This window comes from Hermetia illucens, chromosome 2, assembly GCF_905115235.1.
Source record: "Hermetia illucens chromosome 2, iHerIll2.2.curated.20191125, whole genome shotgun sequence".
In the NCBI taxonomy this organism is placed as follows: domain Eukaryota; kingdom Metazoa; phylum Arthropoda; class Insecta; order Diptera; family Stratiomyidae; genus Hermetia; species Hermetia illucens.
In genome coordinates this window covers 95,004,434-95,023,133 of record NC_051850.1, presented here as the reverse complement: position 1 = coordinate 95,023,133, position 18,700 = coordinate 95,004,434, and the positions used below count along the sequence as shown (strand labels likewise).

The following is an 18,700-nucleotide window of genomic DNA, read 5'->3' as shown; positions in this document are numbered from 1 at the left end:
TAGCAGTGCTGTACCTGATGGAAGATGAAAATTGAGTGGAGGCAACATACCATGTGGCAAGATAGTGATAGTAAACCAGGTGCAATCAGTAGGAAAAACCCTGATTGCACAAAGGAACATAAAATCCATTAACAATGACGGAAAAGCTATATGATGAGCTCACCTAAATACAACAGTTTTCGTCGCAACCTAGCTCGCAAGGTAAAGAGTTGAAAGAAACTGAAAGAATTTTGAAGAAAAGCTGAACTTATTTCTAGAGAAACGGATTCTCTTTCCAGAGAAATGTATTCTCTTTCCAGGAAAACATATTAGCCTAGTTTCCTACGCTGTAAAACAAAGATGTGTCTTCAGGCCGGAGGTCTGGAATATAAAAACCGAAGATGGGCCACGATTGCAATTGGAAATGCAACAATGTCTATGGAAATGGAAAATAAACTTAAAATTAGGAACCTGTGCACTCACAGTTTAGAGACAGTTTTTTCACGTCAAGTTGACAAATAGAAAATCCTTGTTTCGTCTTTTTAAGGTTTTGTGTGAAGTGTGAAGGGACATGTTAAATCTTCGATAATAATGTAAGAGGAAGTGAAGTGTCCAAAAAGAGCTCCACCCATATATCCGAGCCTGGTTAGCATAGAGGCGTGCAAGGCATCAAGCCGGCATGAATTGGTTCCCACAAACGAAGATCGAACGGGGACTCCAGCAACCAGCGGAACAGAAACCGATCTGGATACGACCAGTTACATCAGCAGCACAAAGGGGCGCAAAAAAGTGTATGTATAAATAAACTAACTGGGTTGAGCCATAAAGAGCATTAATATCAAAAATCAAAGGCAAATGCTCTCCTCCAATTACTTGCGCTAAATAATCTATAAAATATAACTCGCGATTGCCGAGAGCGAGGATGGTTTCACTAAGAATCAGTTCGGGTTTCGAAAGGCTTTACGTACGACCGAAGCAGCTAACCTGGTGGTTAGCATAACTAGAGACGCGCCCGGAGAGGATAAATACTATGTAATGATAACACTCAATGTGACGAACACCTTCAATTTTGCGAGGTGGAAAAAAATAGTAGAGGCCTTAATAAAATGATGTGGATCGTAGTGTGTTATTATCAATCTCTTAATAGATAGGTTGCTACGTTGCGATTCAGAATCAGGACCGAAATCACATCGAACAACATGCGGCGTCCCACAAGGGTTTGAATTAAGCCCATCTGTTATGTGCAATTGCCTTGGCCATTTGGTTTTAGAGGAGGTCGAGATTTACGCGAATGGAGCAATTGAGAAAGCTGGTCTGTCGCTCATAGAACATAATGTTTTCAGTAACCTAAGTCTATGAAAATTTAACTTGTAGCAGGATCCATATATTCACAGTATTTAGGCGGAAAGATAGACCAGAAGTTCAATTTCGAGCACCTCATTCAATATCGCAACGCTGCACTACAGGATTACAGTACAGTAGGAGCAGCATAGCAAGGATGATCGCAATTAATATTCTCGGTAAAAAAAGATCAAGGTCTTTATACCGTTAAGAATTTTCTGCACATTGGAGGCAGTACACATGGAACGAAGCTATCACTGACTGGCAGGAGAGGTATTCAGAAAAACGTTGTTGGGCCTACAGAATTATAAAAACTTCCTAACGGAAGTTCCTAAGTTTCAATCTAACGTTATTTTGAGCGATCATGGAGGCAATCGTGCACATCTCCATCGACTTGGTCATGGCAGACGCAGCAGAACATGCTTTACTTCAATACAGGAGAATTACAGTTCAAAAGGTCGAATAGCAACTAACAGCTGGAGTGCGCTTAACACATGAAAACATCCTGCATATGCCTTGAAGCCGATGATAGCGATGTACAAGAAAATTAGGCTGGAAGGAATCAGTCGAAAGAGGGAACGAAATAGGATACGAACATTAGCACGAGCACCAGATAAGTAAGTGCCCGCCAAGTAATGTCATATGGCAATCTCGCAGGGAGAGTGGAAACTCGGCACTTCCGGTGTGAAAAATTTTGTGTAATTCATATATAAGAGTAACTTCCTATAGGGTGCTGATAGTAGGCCACAATGTATATGAGTTTAATATTTTAGACTATCCACTTTAGCGCAATGATGGCTACTTCACACAAAAGAGATAATTTTGACTTACTATAATTTTGTTAAAAATGGCAGGGTCCCTTAGATATTTTCCAATAATATTCTGTAATCCGAAGATGAATTTAAGGATGCCTTTCCAATAAAGTTCGAAAATATATTAATATGCTTTTAGCTCTATTTGAACAAAGATCGATATGGGATGCATTTTGAGGTTTAAATCTTATATACAGGCAACTTCAGGATTTTTTTTCAAATTTTTTCGGGTGGGTTTCTAAGGATAGGTCCTAACTTGCTTCAGACTTGTACTTTTTGATACTTCACTCTCGTCCTTTGCAACCGATGCCAGATTTTATGCACTACTTTGATACCCCATGCGGATATAGTGGAAGAAAGACAGTTCATTGACGCTGATATCTCGCAATAGCAAAGACGGTAAAAGATAAAGGACATTCACAATGAATACCGAAGGTGAAGGATTATATAAGAGGAGTAATCCGGTCGGGAAAAAAATCTTGAGTTGTCTGAGTTTATCAAAGACAAGCACAATGTGCGCTAACCTATAAAGAATTTGGCGAGGGCGAGGCGAAACTAAATGCTGGTGATGGTCCACGAATGGGGAAGCAAAGAAAATAATGCAACGGGCCAAAGTCTTTTTGAAGCTTTAGCCCGATTAGATACAGTTCTACGCAACGATTGTAACCTAAACAATTTTCGGAAAGGTAGATCTGACTCAGTCCTGCATTTTTTTGTGGAATGTCTTGGCAATTTAGCGACGACTACACCCAAAACAAACATTCAGCAATTATCTTTTAACTATGATAAGACCCACACGACAAGAAAACAGCATACCCAAAGGCGAGAAGGACGTTAGGGTAGTCTCCAAAAGCATTGGATTAGCAAATCTTCATAGAAGTGTGCCTACCAATGATGACGATCACGAAAAGAGTTCGCCATGTAACACAACGCTTCGTAAAAGCATGCAGCGCGTCCTTGCCTAGAAAGTGATCATTACCCAGCAAAAGATCCAACTGTAGTCAGACAAATGTTTCAGGGGTCGGTAAGCAGGGTTGATCGGGGACAAAAAGGGCCTGCATATAAACATGCCCGCGAAAACCTCAAGCTGGCTTTTCAGCGAAGCAAGGGAGGAAAATTGAAGGAGCTCTGATTTGAGCTGAACATAAACCGTAAGGGAGTGCAAATATAATTGTGATAATGCGATTTAAAGGCCGATCTGCAGATCACGTGCTCTATCCTTTTGCTAAACATCATCCAGGGGCTGTTCACTAGGAAAAAAATGGGCGCTGATTTCTTTCAGAGATCTCTGAACGTGACGGCAATTCCTGCGGTAACCACAGACAAATTGCAGATGATCCGCGGAGAACAGGTATCTACAAATATGCGAGGCGTAATACCGAGTTGTCCGAAATGTGCATATCCGAGGCTAAGGCTGGAAAACCTCCAGATGACCCTTCTAAAGACCCATGCATTTAGGTTTCGTAAAGCCAAAGCAACCATTCATGTCAGCAAATTGGTTACTGACTTGACCGACGGTCCCTGGTTCGATTGGTGGTTCTCCCTATTTTGGTGCTATTATCAACAGCTACTTGCAGGGACGGAGGCTCTGGTATGATATCGATGATGTACCTTTGCTCTGCATGAGCCAACAACTGTTAAACGTCATGCCCAATGGTGTACTTAATCATCCCGCTCTGGAAGAGGTTATGTCGCCGGCATAGCAGTGGTTGTGGTTGCTAAGTATTTCAAAGATACTGAGTTGTACTCATGCGAAACAATCAATACTGTTAAGGCTTCGTTAGATAGCGTTAGTCTGCCACTAACGGAGTAACATACGGACGCGATACCGAACTGTGTAAGTAAAATTACGTCTGCATTAGAACTGGGAGTCAGGGACATAGCTTCATATTCTATGAAATGCATATAACTTGAGTGCGAACTACAGAAAACAGCTCTTTTCGCCGGCGGTAGTCATTTCAAGAATAGTATTTGTATTTCCATCTCAGATTATTTCCGTGAGACCAATAAAGAAGTCGAGCGATTTAATCGTCGGTTGATGAAGCTCGCTATTACATCATCCGATCGTCCGATTCACACACCGCACACGTACCACAAACATGTCGATTTGACGCCGAGAAGGATGCTTTCTGGCAACTTCTCGAAATAAAACCCTGTAACGTAGGTGAAAAGGCAGATGGCAAGAGGTGCTATGGGTGAGAAGGGTTTGGAGTACGCAATGAGGATAGCGGGCGTAGTCGATTTTGCGAACAGTGATTACCTTGTACTTGTGGATACATGGTTCATTAACCGCGCGCTGGGTTACGGTGCTGGGCGTATCAAAAACGTCTCGTGTCTCTGTAGGTCACCAGTCTTCTTTATTCTTATTATCTACACTGCCACATGGGACACCCAAAATCCAGCGTCCAATACACTAATTTAAGCAGATTATATTTTCCTGGCATCGCGTAACAAAGCTAATTTCGAGTAAATGGTACAAAAATGAAATGATGGCCTCATCTAATACGGTCTTAGATTGAATCTGAATAAAACGAAATTTTTCACAACCGATGGTAATGAAACATACACTACCATTGTCATAGTGTCGCAGTCTGATAAAGCTTCCAGTAAACACTCAAATGCTCACTCTCATATTTTCAGTTTTTGTACCTTAGGGAGATTTTCCAAGGTGAATCCGAAAGCTAGGGACCTCTTATACACATAAAAAAAATTGAGAATAAATCGCAGCAAATGCACTGGAAACTTAACAGTAAGACTTCATTACGTTTGTGTGTTCATATGTGAGATTATGGTTTATTTGAGATAGAAATTTCAAACTGGCCTTCATATGCAAAAGTACATCTACGGATGTGAGGTGCAAATTTTACCTGTGTAATATTGCACATGACCTACTTTCGACTAGGAATAGTTAAAATATGGAGTAGGTTTCGGACATGAAACCTTCCTCATTCATTTATACATGGGCAGGGGCGGAAGAATTGTAATGAAAGTTTATCGTTCACTTCGGCGAATGAACGGATATGTTTGGATGTAAACTCCCTAGTTGGAGTTCATCTCATCCCTTTGAAAACACAATTGGGCTTTTTCTACATTAGTACGTCTCCTAATCGTGGGTAGAGCGCGGCCATGAATCAAACATTCGGAAGTTGCTGGAAACATCATCCTACATGCTGGAATTATGGCTAACCCATATGAATGTTTCTACGCTATTTATAACAGGACTATAATGGTTTCGAGCATGTCTGCGTCTGCGAGCATCCTATTTAAATCCTCAAAACGACCTATACGTATGTGTACATACTCGTATATGTACGAAGAAATACACGTCAGAAGGGATTTGGTACTTATTTTCGTTCCAGATGAGGAATAAATGTAGGATGAGGATGGTAAGATACTGTTACTAAGAATCAACAAGTTCCAAATCATAAATCACCGACACATAGCACTCGATGGCAGTTGAGTAAAAAGCTCTCGAAATAGAATGTAACCTTCAGCAGAGAAGTTCCTTGGAACATTTGTTATTTAGGATTAGATGACAGGGAGAATGATGCTCACTTGTGATAAAAAATTAGTATTACTTCCCCTCATAGCGAAAATCATATCTCCAAATGAACAGTGACTTTAATTTGTTGCTTTGGAAAGAATGGTTTCCGGGGTGAAACAAATGTTTTTATAAATAGATTTGCCTTTTGGAGGTTCATTTGCTGATTGATTTCATTTTGATAAGGAAACGAGCAAAGGATGAATAAATTAGGATTTTTGAGGGAACAAACCTTTCGATGAGTTTGGGAGCAAGTATTTCGGTCTACTGAAAGTTGCAGTTATTGTTGTTGACTTGGAAACGAGTTTTGGTTACTATAAGTTAGCTAGAATGCAATAGTATAATTAGGCATTCACATGAATGATGTTCGTGAAAACCCATCCGAAGGATAGTACCCAATTTGTTCATTCTTCTGCAGGTATGTATCCATACGACACGAGAAGATTGTAATTTGTTGTGCTGAGTACTCTATTGAATAGATGTATGTCAACTTGGTGAGTTCTATGCGTTTCGCTACTTTACCCTCTCTACTGCCACCTGTTTTCAATTTGAAATTATCCTAAGTATGTTGAATACAACTGTCTAGTGGGGTGCAAAAAAAGCCCACTAACATCCAGAAAAGCCCTTACCGTTAATCGAATGGAATGCCTCTCCAGAATTGAATATTGGAACAATAATATAAGTCTTTTTTCGCTGGTACGCGTCGTTAAATGCATATAACTTGACTGTCAGATGTCAGCTCGACATATCGCAGCCCGCATTGTTTAGTGTTTAGTTTAGTGCAATTTTTGTCATGGAGCAATGCATATTAATTGTGACCTATGAACTGCGACATAGCCTGCCCTAAGCTTGTTTGCGAGAAGAAGGTAAGATTTACTATTGTCTGAATGGCAGTGTAGCACCTTGGCGTCTCGCAGAGTAGGTGAAGCCAACTCCGCCTCGACTAATTGTATTTACTATTAGGACAAGTAGACAACATCCCACTGAAATAGTACATCGCTGACTTGGGGGTTGTAAAATTCGCTCAAAATATGCCCTGCTTCTTTAAAAGGTGATTAAAATGAAAAAAAAAAGATTTATGGGTTAGCAACGTGCCATACTCAAAATTCCTTATGCTATGGAAACGGCTGCCACGTCTCGGAATTAAACTGATCTTTCGGTTATGATATTTTGCTTTCATCAACGGTTTATAATTTGATTCTGGAATGTGCAAATAATTCTCGACCATGGTGTCGGGCTCCCCTGATTGCTCGCTTCAGCTAGGATTTCAGCGATACAGAATAAATTTAACCGAGGTAAGATAGTAGTCTTCTTGCGGCACGGTATACTTGTAATCTGGAAAGTCTGTCTGAGTTATCCGTGAATCCGGTACCGGAGTAAATTTTAGGAGAGATTTTCTAAATGTACACAGAATAGTGTAATGGGAAGTATGAAAGTGGAATCTCATAGCACTTTGCTTGGACATTAGATGGGGAAACTCGGTCTTGGGGACCTTAACGACGAAGGTGAGAGGTGTGTGACGTTCGGCAGCTTCCACCCATTCGTCATAGGTGGCCCATTGTTCGGTCGCAGTCCAGCATATTTAATCAGATCGAACACTTTGCGATCAACCGCAGCATACCTACATACCAGATATGCGGAACCAGCGATTGTTCGACAGTGGAAAAACCATATTCCTGGCCGGATGACAAAGATGTTGAACACCTCACGTAACATACTCGTATTTATGGACGTTGGGATACCGTCAGAAGTGCTTACTCTACAGCGCGAGCGAAGTTGTTGACCATATCCTAAAAAGCAGCCATTATATTTGGTTGACTGTCGGAACTTGGAAGTGGATCGTAGAGCGTAAAGCATTGAAGATTTCTATTACAGAGCGAGCGAGATGCGCTTGAGTTGCCGTACAGCGGAAGGCCGGAAAATGAAACGATGAGTGCACCGTGGAAAAAGGGAATTTGCCATTGTGTGAGTAAGGCAGAAACTGCCGCAAATAATAACATAACATACGAGTAATCTCCTCCTCCCATATACTGCTTCACGAAAGAACTTGCAGGCGACCACAGCTTAAGAAGAGAAAAGATCATTTCACTATGGTTCTCAAGAATAGGTTAAGCAGTGAAAATCCTCTTGTCGATCATCAATGCGCTCGAGCTCGATTGAAAGTTTGGGCAATTGTAGGAATCACCGTGGAACTTAGCCACTGATGGCAAGGTAGGTTACGCTTTGAATTCTACACGACTGACAACTCGTGACTGACTCGGGGTTCAGTGATTGGCTTCACCTGCCCTGTCACGTGTTGGATGGACGAAAAACTTCAGATGAATTTGAAGTTCAAAGCAGAGTCCGACAAGGTTGCATTCTGTCGCCAACAAAATCTAATCCCCTGCTGTTATCGGTGTTCTTCTTCACGCCGCCTTTTCTGGCGAACGTGGTAGACTTGAATAAACCATCAAATCTTTCCTTAAAAACCTCGAATACGCAAATGATCTGTTTACTGTCTCGCAGATTCGTAGACCTTGGCCAAATGAATGTGGATTTGGGAACAGAGACAAGGAAATTCGGACGCAAGATAAACACAGACAAAACCAAGGTTCTCGGACTGATTTGGCGTCACATATCTTCTACATTGATGAGCAGATCATTAAGGGTGTCAGTCAATTTATCCACTTTGGCGTTGTCCCTGTCGACGATGGTATCAAGCTTGATATCACCTGGCGCATTATCAGCGCTAGCTCCGCTTTCAATGTTTTCTGCAAAACCAGGAAACGCTGTTACATCAACAGCAACTTGATGTAACTCCGGGCGAATCTTCTCTTTATTCTGTTATATCGGAGCAGCTTATGGAAAGTCACTGTGGCCCACTGTTACTCAATTGGCTCCTGTCCCTGCCGTATCATCGGTTCACTCTAGTCAAAGAAGACCTCAAACGGTCAGGTACCGGTAGGTGTGTTAATAAAAAGGCGGAAGAGGCAATAGATAGGTCAGATTTAAAAAAACAGACAAGTGTCTTTCTGACTATACCATGCAATATAACAAACTATCACAAAGTGGCCGATGAGTGGATCGCCCTAGAAACGCATGCCCCAGAACAGTAAGGAAGAAATGTTGACTTTCCAGAAAGACTAAAGGTCGAACCGGCGATGAAACATAGGGTGGTAGACGCGCTAAACTCCGTTTAGGGAATATTGGCCACCACAACATATAACTAATACACATCGAAAGGACGCGTTGAAATTGTTAAACATTATTTTCAACATAACCTTTCCGTTAACTAGCGTAACGCGATTATATTGGAAATATACCATGCCCAAAGAAAATTCGTTTCTAATAGATAACTTCAATGAAAGTGGTTCTTTGCAAACATCAAAGCCTAAGATTCATTCTCGTCTAGGTCGAAGTGGTAATGTTATTGGAGCAGTAGCAGCAGATGTTAAGCAGAACCCCCGTATATCATATCGTCGACGAGGTCAATGGTTTGGCATTTTTAAAACGACTTTGTACAATATTGTAAAAATTGGTTTACTATTGCCTCCATACAAGATGTAAACTGTAAAAAAACTAAAGCCAGTAAACAATCTGCATCGCGTTCAACACAGCATAAACACGAGAAGCATCCTTTCGCAGTTATGTAATTATAACTGATGAAGCTCATTTAAAGTTGGGTAGGAGGACTTCTGCAAGCCTTCGTGCTTTTCGATAGAATGACCTCGGCAGAAATTTGGTTTGGTTTTGACAGAAAAAGCTTGGTGTATCAAAGTACCGTTTAGGATCTGCCATCTGTCCTTATGAGAAGATTACTTAAAATTTTGGATAGGAAATAAAATACTGATGCCGATGAGTGCAAGAGAAAAATTAAACTTTCTGTTACTAACGCATCCGAGGTTTATGTAATTTCCCTCTAGGCTGCCAGGGCCGGATGCATTGAGTAGTTCCACTGTATTGGCTCTAAAATAGAGTTCAAACGATTTCTACATTCCTGAAGAATTTTTCAAGGGATCAGGTAGATTGCTCAACGCCCTGTTTTCAATCGATCGTCAATTAGCCAGTTTGGTACTCTTAGAATAAAGAAGAAAGCCTAAAGACCATTACATCGTGTCTCAAGGAAAGGGTGCACCTTGGGTGTTTATCCAAAAACTAGAGAGCTCAGCTTCTTTTTTGAGCTAATAATGTAGAAGATCTCTGTATCTCTTGCCACGCATGCTGATTCGCCTGAGTTTTTTCTTTATTTAAGGATAATTTTACAACTTATACGAAATAAATACAAGAAGATTCGAAAATCACAAAGCATTACAAGAGCTCTGTGTTCCTAATTTATGTTGGTTCCCCTGAGATCTAAATGATTTAGTCTAAGGGCAGCTCTCATAGCGGTGATTTGAATACATATATCCTAGGGCAGCAGTTCATCCAGAGCTTGCAGTGATGTTTGCCTTGTGGCAGCAACATATACCTATGTCACTACATGGAACCTAAGCCCCCATGGCAATCCGCCTTCATAAACCATAAGTTGTAGCTTTCCACTGATGAAGAGAGTAGGTTGCTCGCGAAATATATATACATTATAAAATTAAGTTGTAGTTTGGAGTAAGCTACTGGTCTATCAATTTTATCTTCTTTATTTGGCTAAGATTTGTAAGTAAAGAATGTTGAGATGAAATTAGGATCCAAATTAATAGTAAACAGCAAAGTGAGACATACTCTGATCAGGAATTGCATAGATTGTACGGTACCACCGCTGAGTGAGCCAGCTACTGAAAAAAGTCAAAGCATTTCAATGCAAAATGGTGGTAATTAGAAAGACTAGACTTGACTAACCCCGTGAAACAAACTAGAAATTGCGCTAAGAAAATGTGGAGAACATTTGGAGGGTTTAGTAGCTAGGTAGATAGACAGACAGACAGATAATTGTTTTGCACAAAATCAAGGGATTGTGGCGCAGCGGGGTTAACAACATTCGAAATTTATTTCGAATGTTGTTAACCCGATTGACAGTGGCCACCATCGGTGTTCTCCGTGGCGGGGCAAGCCGTGATTTGAAAAAATAATGAAATTTGTAAAATGAATTTAGTTGATCTGAGTTTTTAAGAAAGTGAGACGTGATTTGTGAATTAAGTAAGAAAAGGATTAAAAGTTGTGAAGTTTTTGTTAGCATTATATTTTAAATTATGAAATAAAATAAAGTTTTTTTAAGATCGACTTTTCGCTAAATGGTGAACATTTGATGTCATGCAGTGAAAATGACCAAATTGTTATTTATGATTACGAGAAAGAACTCAATCACGATCAGTGAATTCTAAGAAATACGGGGTCGAAGTGATTCATTCCACGCACGGCAACAACACAGCAATTCGCAGTAAGTCAAAATTAGTGAACCAAGACAGCGATTATTATTTCGCACTGAACCCAAAATAGTAATGGTGTACCAATTTAACAATGAACGTGAACCATATTAAAACGAAATTCAAAATTTCAGAATCCTTTTCAACAATCTAACGAGTCCTTGTCCGCAACACCCACATTCTGAGGCCAAAATTGAAACAAATTATGAAACGCCAAATATAACCTGAATTTAGCAGGCGTAAAATCATTGGCGAATGAGTGAAGATGGGGTAAAGTAAGGTGTATGAAGGTGAGCTACTGAAAGTTTTTTTCACTATTTTTTGTTATTATCAATTTCTATCAATTTCTCTCCTTGAAGAAAAAGAAATTTTATTTGCGTAGACAGATAATGAAGAGGGAAGCAAACAGCTTCCTCAAACTTCATTCCAGAGGAGGAAACTTGGCAGCGTGTGGAGCATTTTGTATCAAGATGGTACCACAACTAGTATCCCCACCTTGGAAAATAAACACTGTTGGCATTCTCCAAGTTAATTTAGTGGCATACTATCTTTCTCGGGGACGAAAGAAGAAAAATTTGGCAGAGAAATGCCTATAAGAGCGGAATAATGCCCGCACCCCAGTTTATTACGCTGATTTGAGTCAATAAGACACAAAGTGAAAGAGATTGAACAGTAAAGTTGAAGTTACCTAACTATGCTTAATCTCACATGATCTCTCCTGGTGGCAGATCCCGCACAAGCTGACCATAGAAATGAATTCAATTTCGTTACAAAGAAAGTAACCATGTCAGTCAATAAGCCTTAGAAAAATACCAGGCCGTCCACCTTAGCCGCCGTAGCAGGTCATGCCCGTTGCTACCCAAAAATAAGTAAGGCATCGGAATGTAAGCAAATTAGTCGTAGCCGCTCATATTCGCGTCTACACAGTGACTGGTGGAATCCTTACGCGGACGTGGTAAAAGTGGCGGTAAGCTTCTATACGACGGTAGCTGATGTTTCTCATGGGTTTCTGTGATTAAATTAAAAAAAGTTGAGCGATTTGATGATTGATGATGAAACTCACTATTATCTCTGCTGACTAAACAATCGATTTCTTCACCGTGTACGTACCACAAACCTGTCAATCTATTGCCGAGAATGATGCCTTCTGGAAACTACTCAACACAAAGACCAGTAACGTACCTGTTGGTCGATGAAGACCAAGTGATTCGATCCAACTGTAATCTAGTACCATGAAGATTTGTGCAAGCATTTTAGACAACCGCATTTGCAACATCGTTCAGGGCATCACGGACCAGGCAGGGTTTGTCACGAACAGATACTTGTGAATAGTCACCGTGAAAAACATCACCCTCTCTACATCGAATTCCTAGATCTAGAGAAGGCGTTTGACTGTGCGCCACTTAAAGTCCTCTGGTATGACAGCATCTAGTGCTAGGATAACTCGTGTGTTGGGTTTCTATCTATTTCCATCACCATGCGAAGAATGAAGTTAGAACTGGAGATAACCTGCTTTGTATAACTTTCTGTATTAATCAACCAAGCCCCTTCTTGCCACGGTTGTTTACACTTGTCAGGAACACTGTCACATGTGAGAATTCGCGTTCAACAACAGGCATCGTGGCCAACGCATTAAGGAAGGTGTTAAATCAAAAATCTACATCAGTTTCATTCACCCTGTTGTCCTATATGGTTCCGATTCTGAAGGCAACCAAATTCATTTCACGGTGATCGAAAAGAAGACATTGCCTTGAATCAAGCTATGATCTCATTGGAGATGAATATATCCGCGATTGATATGGAAGTGGGCTTGTGGAGGGCACATTTGGAATGAGGTATGCATGTCATATTGCGGAAAACAATCCAAATGATAAAGGCAGCGATTGCTTGATACAGTAGAATGTGATTTGAGAGCGCCTCCCCTTTACGCAAACCCGGCTTATGACCGAGAAAAGTGGCTCATCCGATCTAGATGAACCAACTACATTGCAAAGCAAAACGATAGCTAAAGAAGAAGAAAAACGAATATATTGGGGCGAAGACGGAATACCTCCACCAAATGCAGAGTCGCTGTGAAATTTTACACAGTTACAAAAAAAACTTGGTGGCCTGTCGAACTTTGCTTTGCTTACTGCGATCAGTGTGCGAGGTTAGATAAAAACAGCGAAGGCCTCGGAAAAAGTTACTCACGAGGCTAAGGTGAGTATACTAGGCACTATCCTTTTCAGCCCTACCCAACACCTTACCTATCTTGGCGATATCGACACAACAGGAAGAACATTACAGGATGTACAAACTGCCTTCTTTCAGGTCGCGAAAGTGAAAACAACATCCGATATCACTCGTCAATTGAAAACAAAGAACATAGGAGATTACAATTTTGATATCGTTCATCATTACTCTGATTGAGGTCAAAGGTCACAAAACATGATATCTATAAAGACGAAATCCATGCATGAACCTATTTTAGGTTACAAAAAGTCGGGAAACAGGAAGCTAGACGTTTCAGGTATTAAGTTTTAGTGTATTTCCTTTATAAAACTTTAGAGAATTAGATAATAAATAATTAGAACTTTGCACGCAATATATGCATATATTGAATGAGTGGTCAGCAATTCAAGCCGAAAAGGCAATGATCTTACCAGCGTTCAGATACTCCCTAGAACCTTGGATTCATAACAAACAGAATTGCGAACAGAGGAGGGCTTTGAAAAATATTGGGCCCCTGCAGAATAAACGATCAGTCACTTCTACTGTTCAATCTGGCATGAGAGCAAGTTATACGAGAGTTGCCTCTGGACACAAAAGGCACGCTGCTCTATAAGTCCTGTCAAATCGTTGTATATGCTTACGATATAAACGGCATGACACAATTTTTCATGTCAGCAAAGGAGATATTGATAAACTTGGATAAAACGGTAAATGGAGTTGGTCTACGAATTAACGAAAAGAAGACAGAAATAATGACGCAAGCGAGAAAAATGACGCCTAATAGATAAAAAATAACAATTGACGAGTACAACTTGTACTTGTAATGTAGAGAACTTTATATACCTAGGTGTATCATCATCATCAACGGCGCAACAACCCGTATCCGGTCTAGGCCTGCCTTAATAAGAAACTCCAGACATACTGGTTTTGCGCCGAGGTCCACCAACTCGATATCCCTAAAATTTGTTTGGCTTCCTGGCCTACGCCATCGCTCCATCTTAGGTAGGGTCTGCCTCGTCTTCTTTTTCTACCATAGATATTGCCCTTATAGACTTTCCGGGCTGGATCATTCTCATCCATACGGATTAAGTGACCCGCCCACCGTAACCTATTGAGCCGGATTTTTCCACAACCAGACGGTCATGGTACCGCTCATAGATTTCGTCGTTATGTAGGCTACGAAATAGTCCATCCTCATGTAGGGGGTCAAAAATTCTTCGGAGGATTCTTCTCTCGAACGCGGCCAAGAGTTCGCAATTTTTCTTGTTAAGAACCCAAATTTCCGAGGAATACATGAGGACTGGCAAAATCATAGTCTTGTACAGTAACAGCTTTGACCCTATGGTGAGACGTTTCGAGCTTTTGTAAGCTGAAATAGGCTCTGTTGGCAACCAACAACCGTGAGTGGATTTCATCATCGTAGCTGTTATCGGTTGTGACTTTCGACCCTAGATAGGAGAAATTGTCAACGGTCTCAAAGTTGTATTCTTCTTCATTCTTCCCGTTTGACCAGTGCGGTTTGATGTTGTTGGTTGGTTGGTTTTCGGTGTTGACGTTGCCACCATATACTTTGTCGTGCCTTCATTGATGTTCAGCCCAAGATCTCGCGCTGCTTGCTCGATCTGGATGAAGGCAGTTTGTACGTCTCGGGTGGTTCTTCCCATGATGTCGATATCGTCAGCATAGGCTAGTAGTTGGGTGGACTTAAAGAGGATCGTACCTCTTGCATTTACCTACGCATCACGGATCACTTTCTCGAGGGCCAGGTTAAAGAGGACACATGATAGCGCATCCCCTTTTCGTAGACTGTTGTTGATGTCGAATGGTCTTGAGAGTGATCCTGCTGCTTTTATCTGGCCTCGCACATTGGTCAGGGTCAGCCTAGTCAGTCTTATCAATTTCGTCGGGATACCGAATTTTCTCTTGGCCGTGTACAGTTTTACCCTGGCTATGCTATCATAGACGGCTTTAAACTCTATGAATAGATGGTGTAACTGTTGTCCATATTCCAACAGTTTTTCCATCGCTTGCCGCACAGAGAAAATCTGATCTGTTGGTGATTTGCGTGGAGTGAAGTCTCTTTGGTATGGGCCAATGATGTTGTGTGCGCATGCGGCTACCCGGCCTAGCAAGATAGTGGAGAATATCTTATAGATGGTACTCAGCAACGTTATACCTCTATATTTGCTGCACTGTGTGATATCTCCCTTTTTATGTATGAGACAGATAATGCCTCGTTGACAATCGTCAGACATTGATTCGCTGTCCCATACCTTGAGCACAAGTTGATGAACAACTTGGTGTAACTGATCGCCTCCATATTTAACCAATTCGGCTGTAATTCCATCGGCTCCTGGGAACTTATGATTTTTTAGCCGATGAATTGCACGGATTATTTGCAGCTCCAAGTATACAAAACGGTAATAAGACTTGTGCTATGCTACGGGCCCTGAGGAGAATAATAGAAGGTAAAAGGGAAGTCGACTAGTGGTGAATCGAATACAAGCGTGATATGTATCCAAAATTCCGAAAGCGCTGGGCAGATTGTGTTGACGAAGACAGCGCATCACTGCTCATATTTCAAAATTGGAGGACGCTATCGATGCATGAAAATGGTTTGAGGAAGGACGTCCTGAAAGCTAAGGCCCGAAGTAGGCTGTCCAGCCTCGACAGCGACGATAGTTTTCCAGCTATACGAACTTAATGTATATATGTAACTATTAAAGCGGCCAAACTTTCCTAATAGACAGCTAAAAAAGATGGTGCAACTCTACAATTTCATCAAGTGAAGGGATAACAAGTCTGGAAACCGGAAGCTCGACGCTTCAGGTACGAAAGGTTTTGTGTATTTCTTAGAACGTAGCACGTAATATGTCCATATATTATGTGAGAGTATCCACTTTCGAGTGATATTGACATTCATAGTCTTGAATTTTCAAAGAAGCAACAAGTTTAAGGTATTACAGCTTATTATAGGTTTGTTAGTAATAGTGCGATTTCCACAAAACTTGGTAACATCATGCTCTACATTAGAGCCTATATATAATTTCGTGGTGCTAGGATGAACTTAAGGGGGGATTGTAGCCAATTATAAAAAAATATGGTAATATGCTATTATTAAATTTATTTGAACGGATATCGGTATGGAAGGTATTTCGGAGCCCAGGCACCATACAGTGGCAGCCTCCTGATTTTTTTTCAGATTTTTTGGTTAAGTAGTTTCTGAGAATGGCCCCCTAGAAGAAATATTCATTTTCAACCCCTCGCACTCCCCACCTTTCCCACAAATGTCAAAGCTGAGACCGGCTTCGAAAAGTACTAACCGAGACCTTTGATTTGATACCCCACATGACTATATTTGACGAAAACAAATTTTACACAACGCTTTTGCATGTATGCCCCCCTCCCCCTTAAATTCAACGTAAAAGGATATAACTCACTGTATGTGTGAGCGTTCACAGTTCCCACCTTTCTACCAAATTTGGTGTCAATCGCTATAACTGTCTCCGAGAAAAATGCGTGGGACGGACATACAGACAGACAGACAGACAGTAAACCAATTTTGTGTTTACACAAAACCTTAAAAAGGGTGAAACGGGCATATGTGATAATAGCGTAGATATTGCGTTTTCATATATTTAGCTGGGTCAGAGTATGTCTTGTCACAGTATTATTTTCAACTTTGAAAATTAATACCACATCTACTGGGGGGATTAGAACTACAATTATGGACCTGGCAATTTCATGTTAAACATGTATCAAATGCTTAGGATGAAGTCATTCATTCTGTAATTGTTCATTTTGTTTTTGAGGCGTAGAGAGGAGTAAGGATATCGTACAATGGAAGCAGAATAAAGGTTTCTCTACACGCGAGGGAAGTATTGCTAAGCGCTAAAGTTACACATACACATGGTCCATGAGAGGACTTTACACGTTCCTTACTCCGAATATACTGTTGTCCTGTAGTCATGTACGCAAATCCAAGTAATACCATAATGCAATATTTCATCTCAAACTTGGCTTGTGCCAAGTTATTGATCATTGAGGCTCAAAGGCTGTTTATTATATTAAGAGCCTTAAGAACTTCCACACAGCAACCGCCCGAAAGTTCTACCATAGTATTAAGAAAGTCTGAGCCGCTCCATTCCTATACAGTTATCTATCTGCGGATTAATCAATAAATTCGGAATGGCTTGTTTGATGATGCGATTCAGCTTATTTCACGTGGCAACGAAAGTGTAAGGCAGATAAGTCCAAGAAATAAGATAAAATGAAGAGTAGCAAAGCAATACATGTTTACTGCCCAAATTTCAGGAATAGATAAGCGCTGATAGTCGGGCGATGTTTATCCTTAATGAAGTTAACTCCTTTCATGATTTTTTCCATTAAGGTGTGTTATATTGGCACTGGATTATGTAAGTTTTTGGATAGCAACCCAAAATGATTGCCATGGTAAGAAAGCGTAAATTCCGATGCTTGCGTTGAGTGAAGTAAGGGCAGAGGGTAGAAGTTCCATATTTTTAAGCGACCATGGTGTTCATAGTGTAAATATGTAGTGGTAGAAGTAGTTTAATAATCCCACAACATCCTTCACATTTTGTTCATTAATTACGAAAGTGAGTGTAGATGGGATAATTAATAGCTGAGAAAGTTCATGAATGGTTTTGATGGAATTTAATTTAAATCCATTTTAGTCGTGCCCCATCACCACCAACGATTATGCTCCCATTATGATTGAAGACGACTTGCCATCACTTCGCTATTATTCCGTCATTACAACGGAACAGTGGAACAGGAGGCATCCCTGTTCCTGAGATTCTTAGATAGTACAAGTGCTCGAATGGGAAATCGCTTAGACTTTATTACTCACTTCGATGTGCTTTATCGGTTGGATCTCGTCGTAAAATCACTTTTCGCTTTGATGCACAGATTGGTCCGGAATCAACGTCGTGTATGACTATTTTTATAGCTTCACCGTCCATCGATGTTTGTCGACGGGGCGCTTCTAAGTCTTCCAAATTTGGACCAGTAAAAGCAGCAATGGGTGGTGGCACGGGATTCAGTTGTGTTGCAGGAAGTGCTCCTCGGTCGCGGAGTGCGGCTATATCGGGTCTGGAAAGAGAGAAAGTAAAAGAGAACGAGTCAATTTGGTGAGCTTTTGACTGTAAATTAATTTGATTCTAGAGCAAATAAGACGATTTTCTGAGAAAATTTAGTCGTTTTCCGATGATGGTAAGCTGTTTCGATTCCGCCAACGTGAGTATGTTTGCTTCTGGTGTCATCAGAAGGGCTAATTTAAATTGACTTCTGCTCTGTCTTTTTGGCCAACAACCGAAAGCAATAAGTATTTTCTGCAAAGTCAGTGAAATATCTAATGATGTACATATCAAGGTCTTGGCGTACAAATGTAGATGTGATACATATGCATGCAACCAACGCAGGCAACAATATTAATAAATATGGTGAAGGTTTAATTTTCA

The 18,700-nt window shown here is 40.7% G+C and overlaps 1 protein-coding gene across 5 annotated transcripts in view; it reads right to left on the bottom strand.

Moving 5' to 3' along the window:
• The window catches only part of LOC119649762 (regulating synaptic membrane exocytosis protein 1), a 692,290-nt gene that overhangs the window by 157,002 nt on the left and 516,588 nt on the right, over positions 1-18,700 (bottom strand). For all 5 annotated transcript variants that reach the window (XM_038052056.1, XM_038052057.1, XM_038052059.1 and 2 more), the window contains one exon: positions 18,091-18,332. In XM_038052056.1, the coding sequence (XP_037907984.1) occupies positions 18,091-18,332 (242 nt within the window). The remainder of the gene's footprint in view (positions 1-18,090; positions 18,333-18,700) is intronic.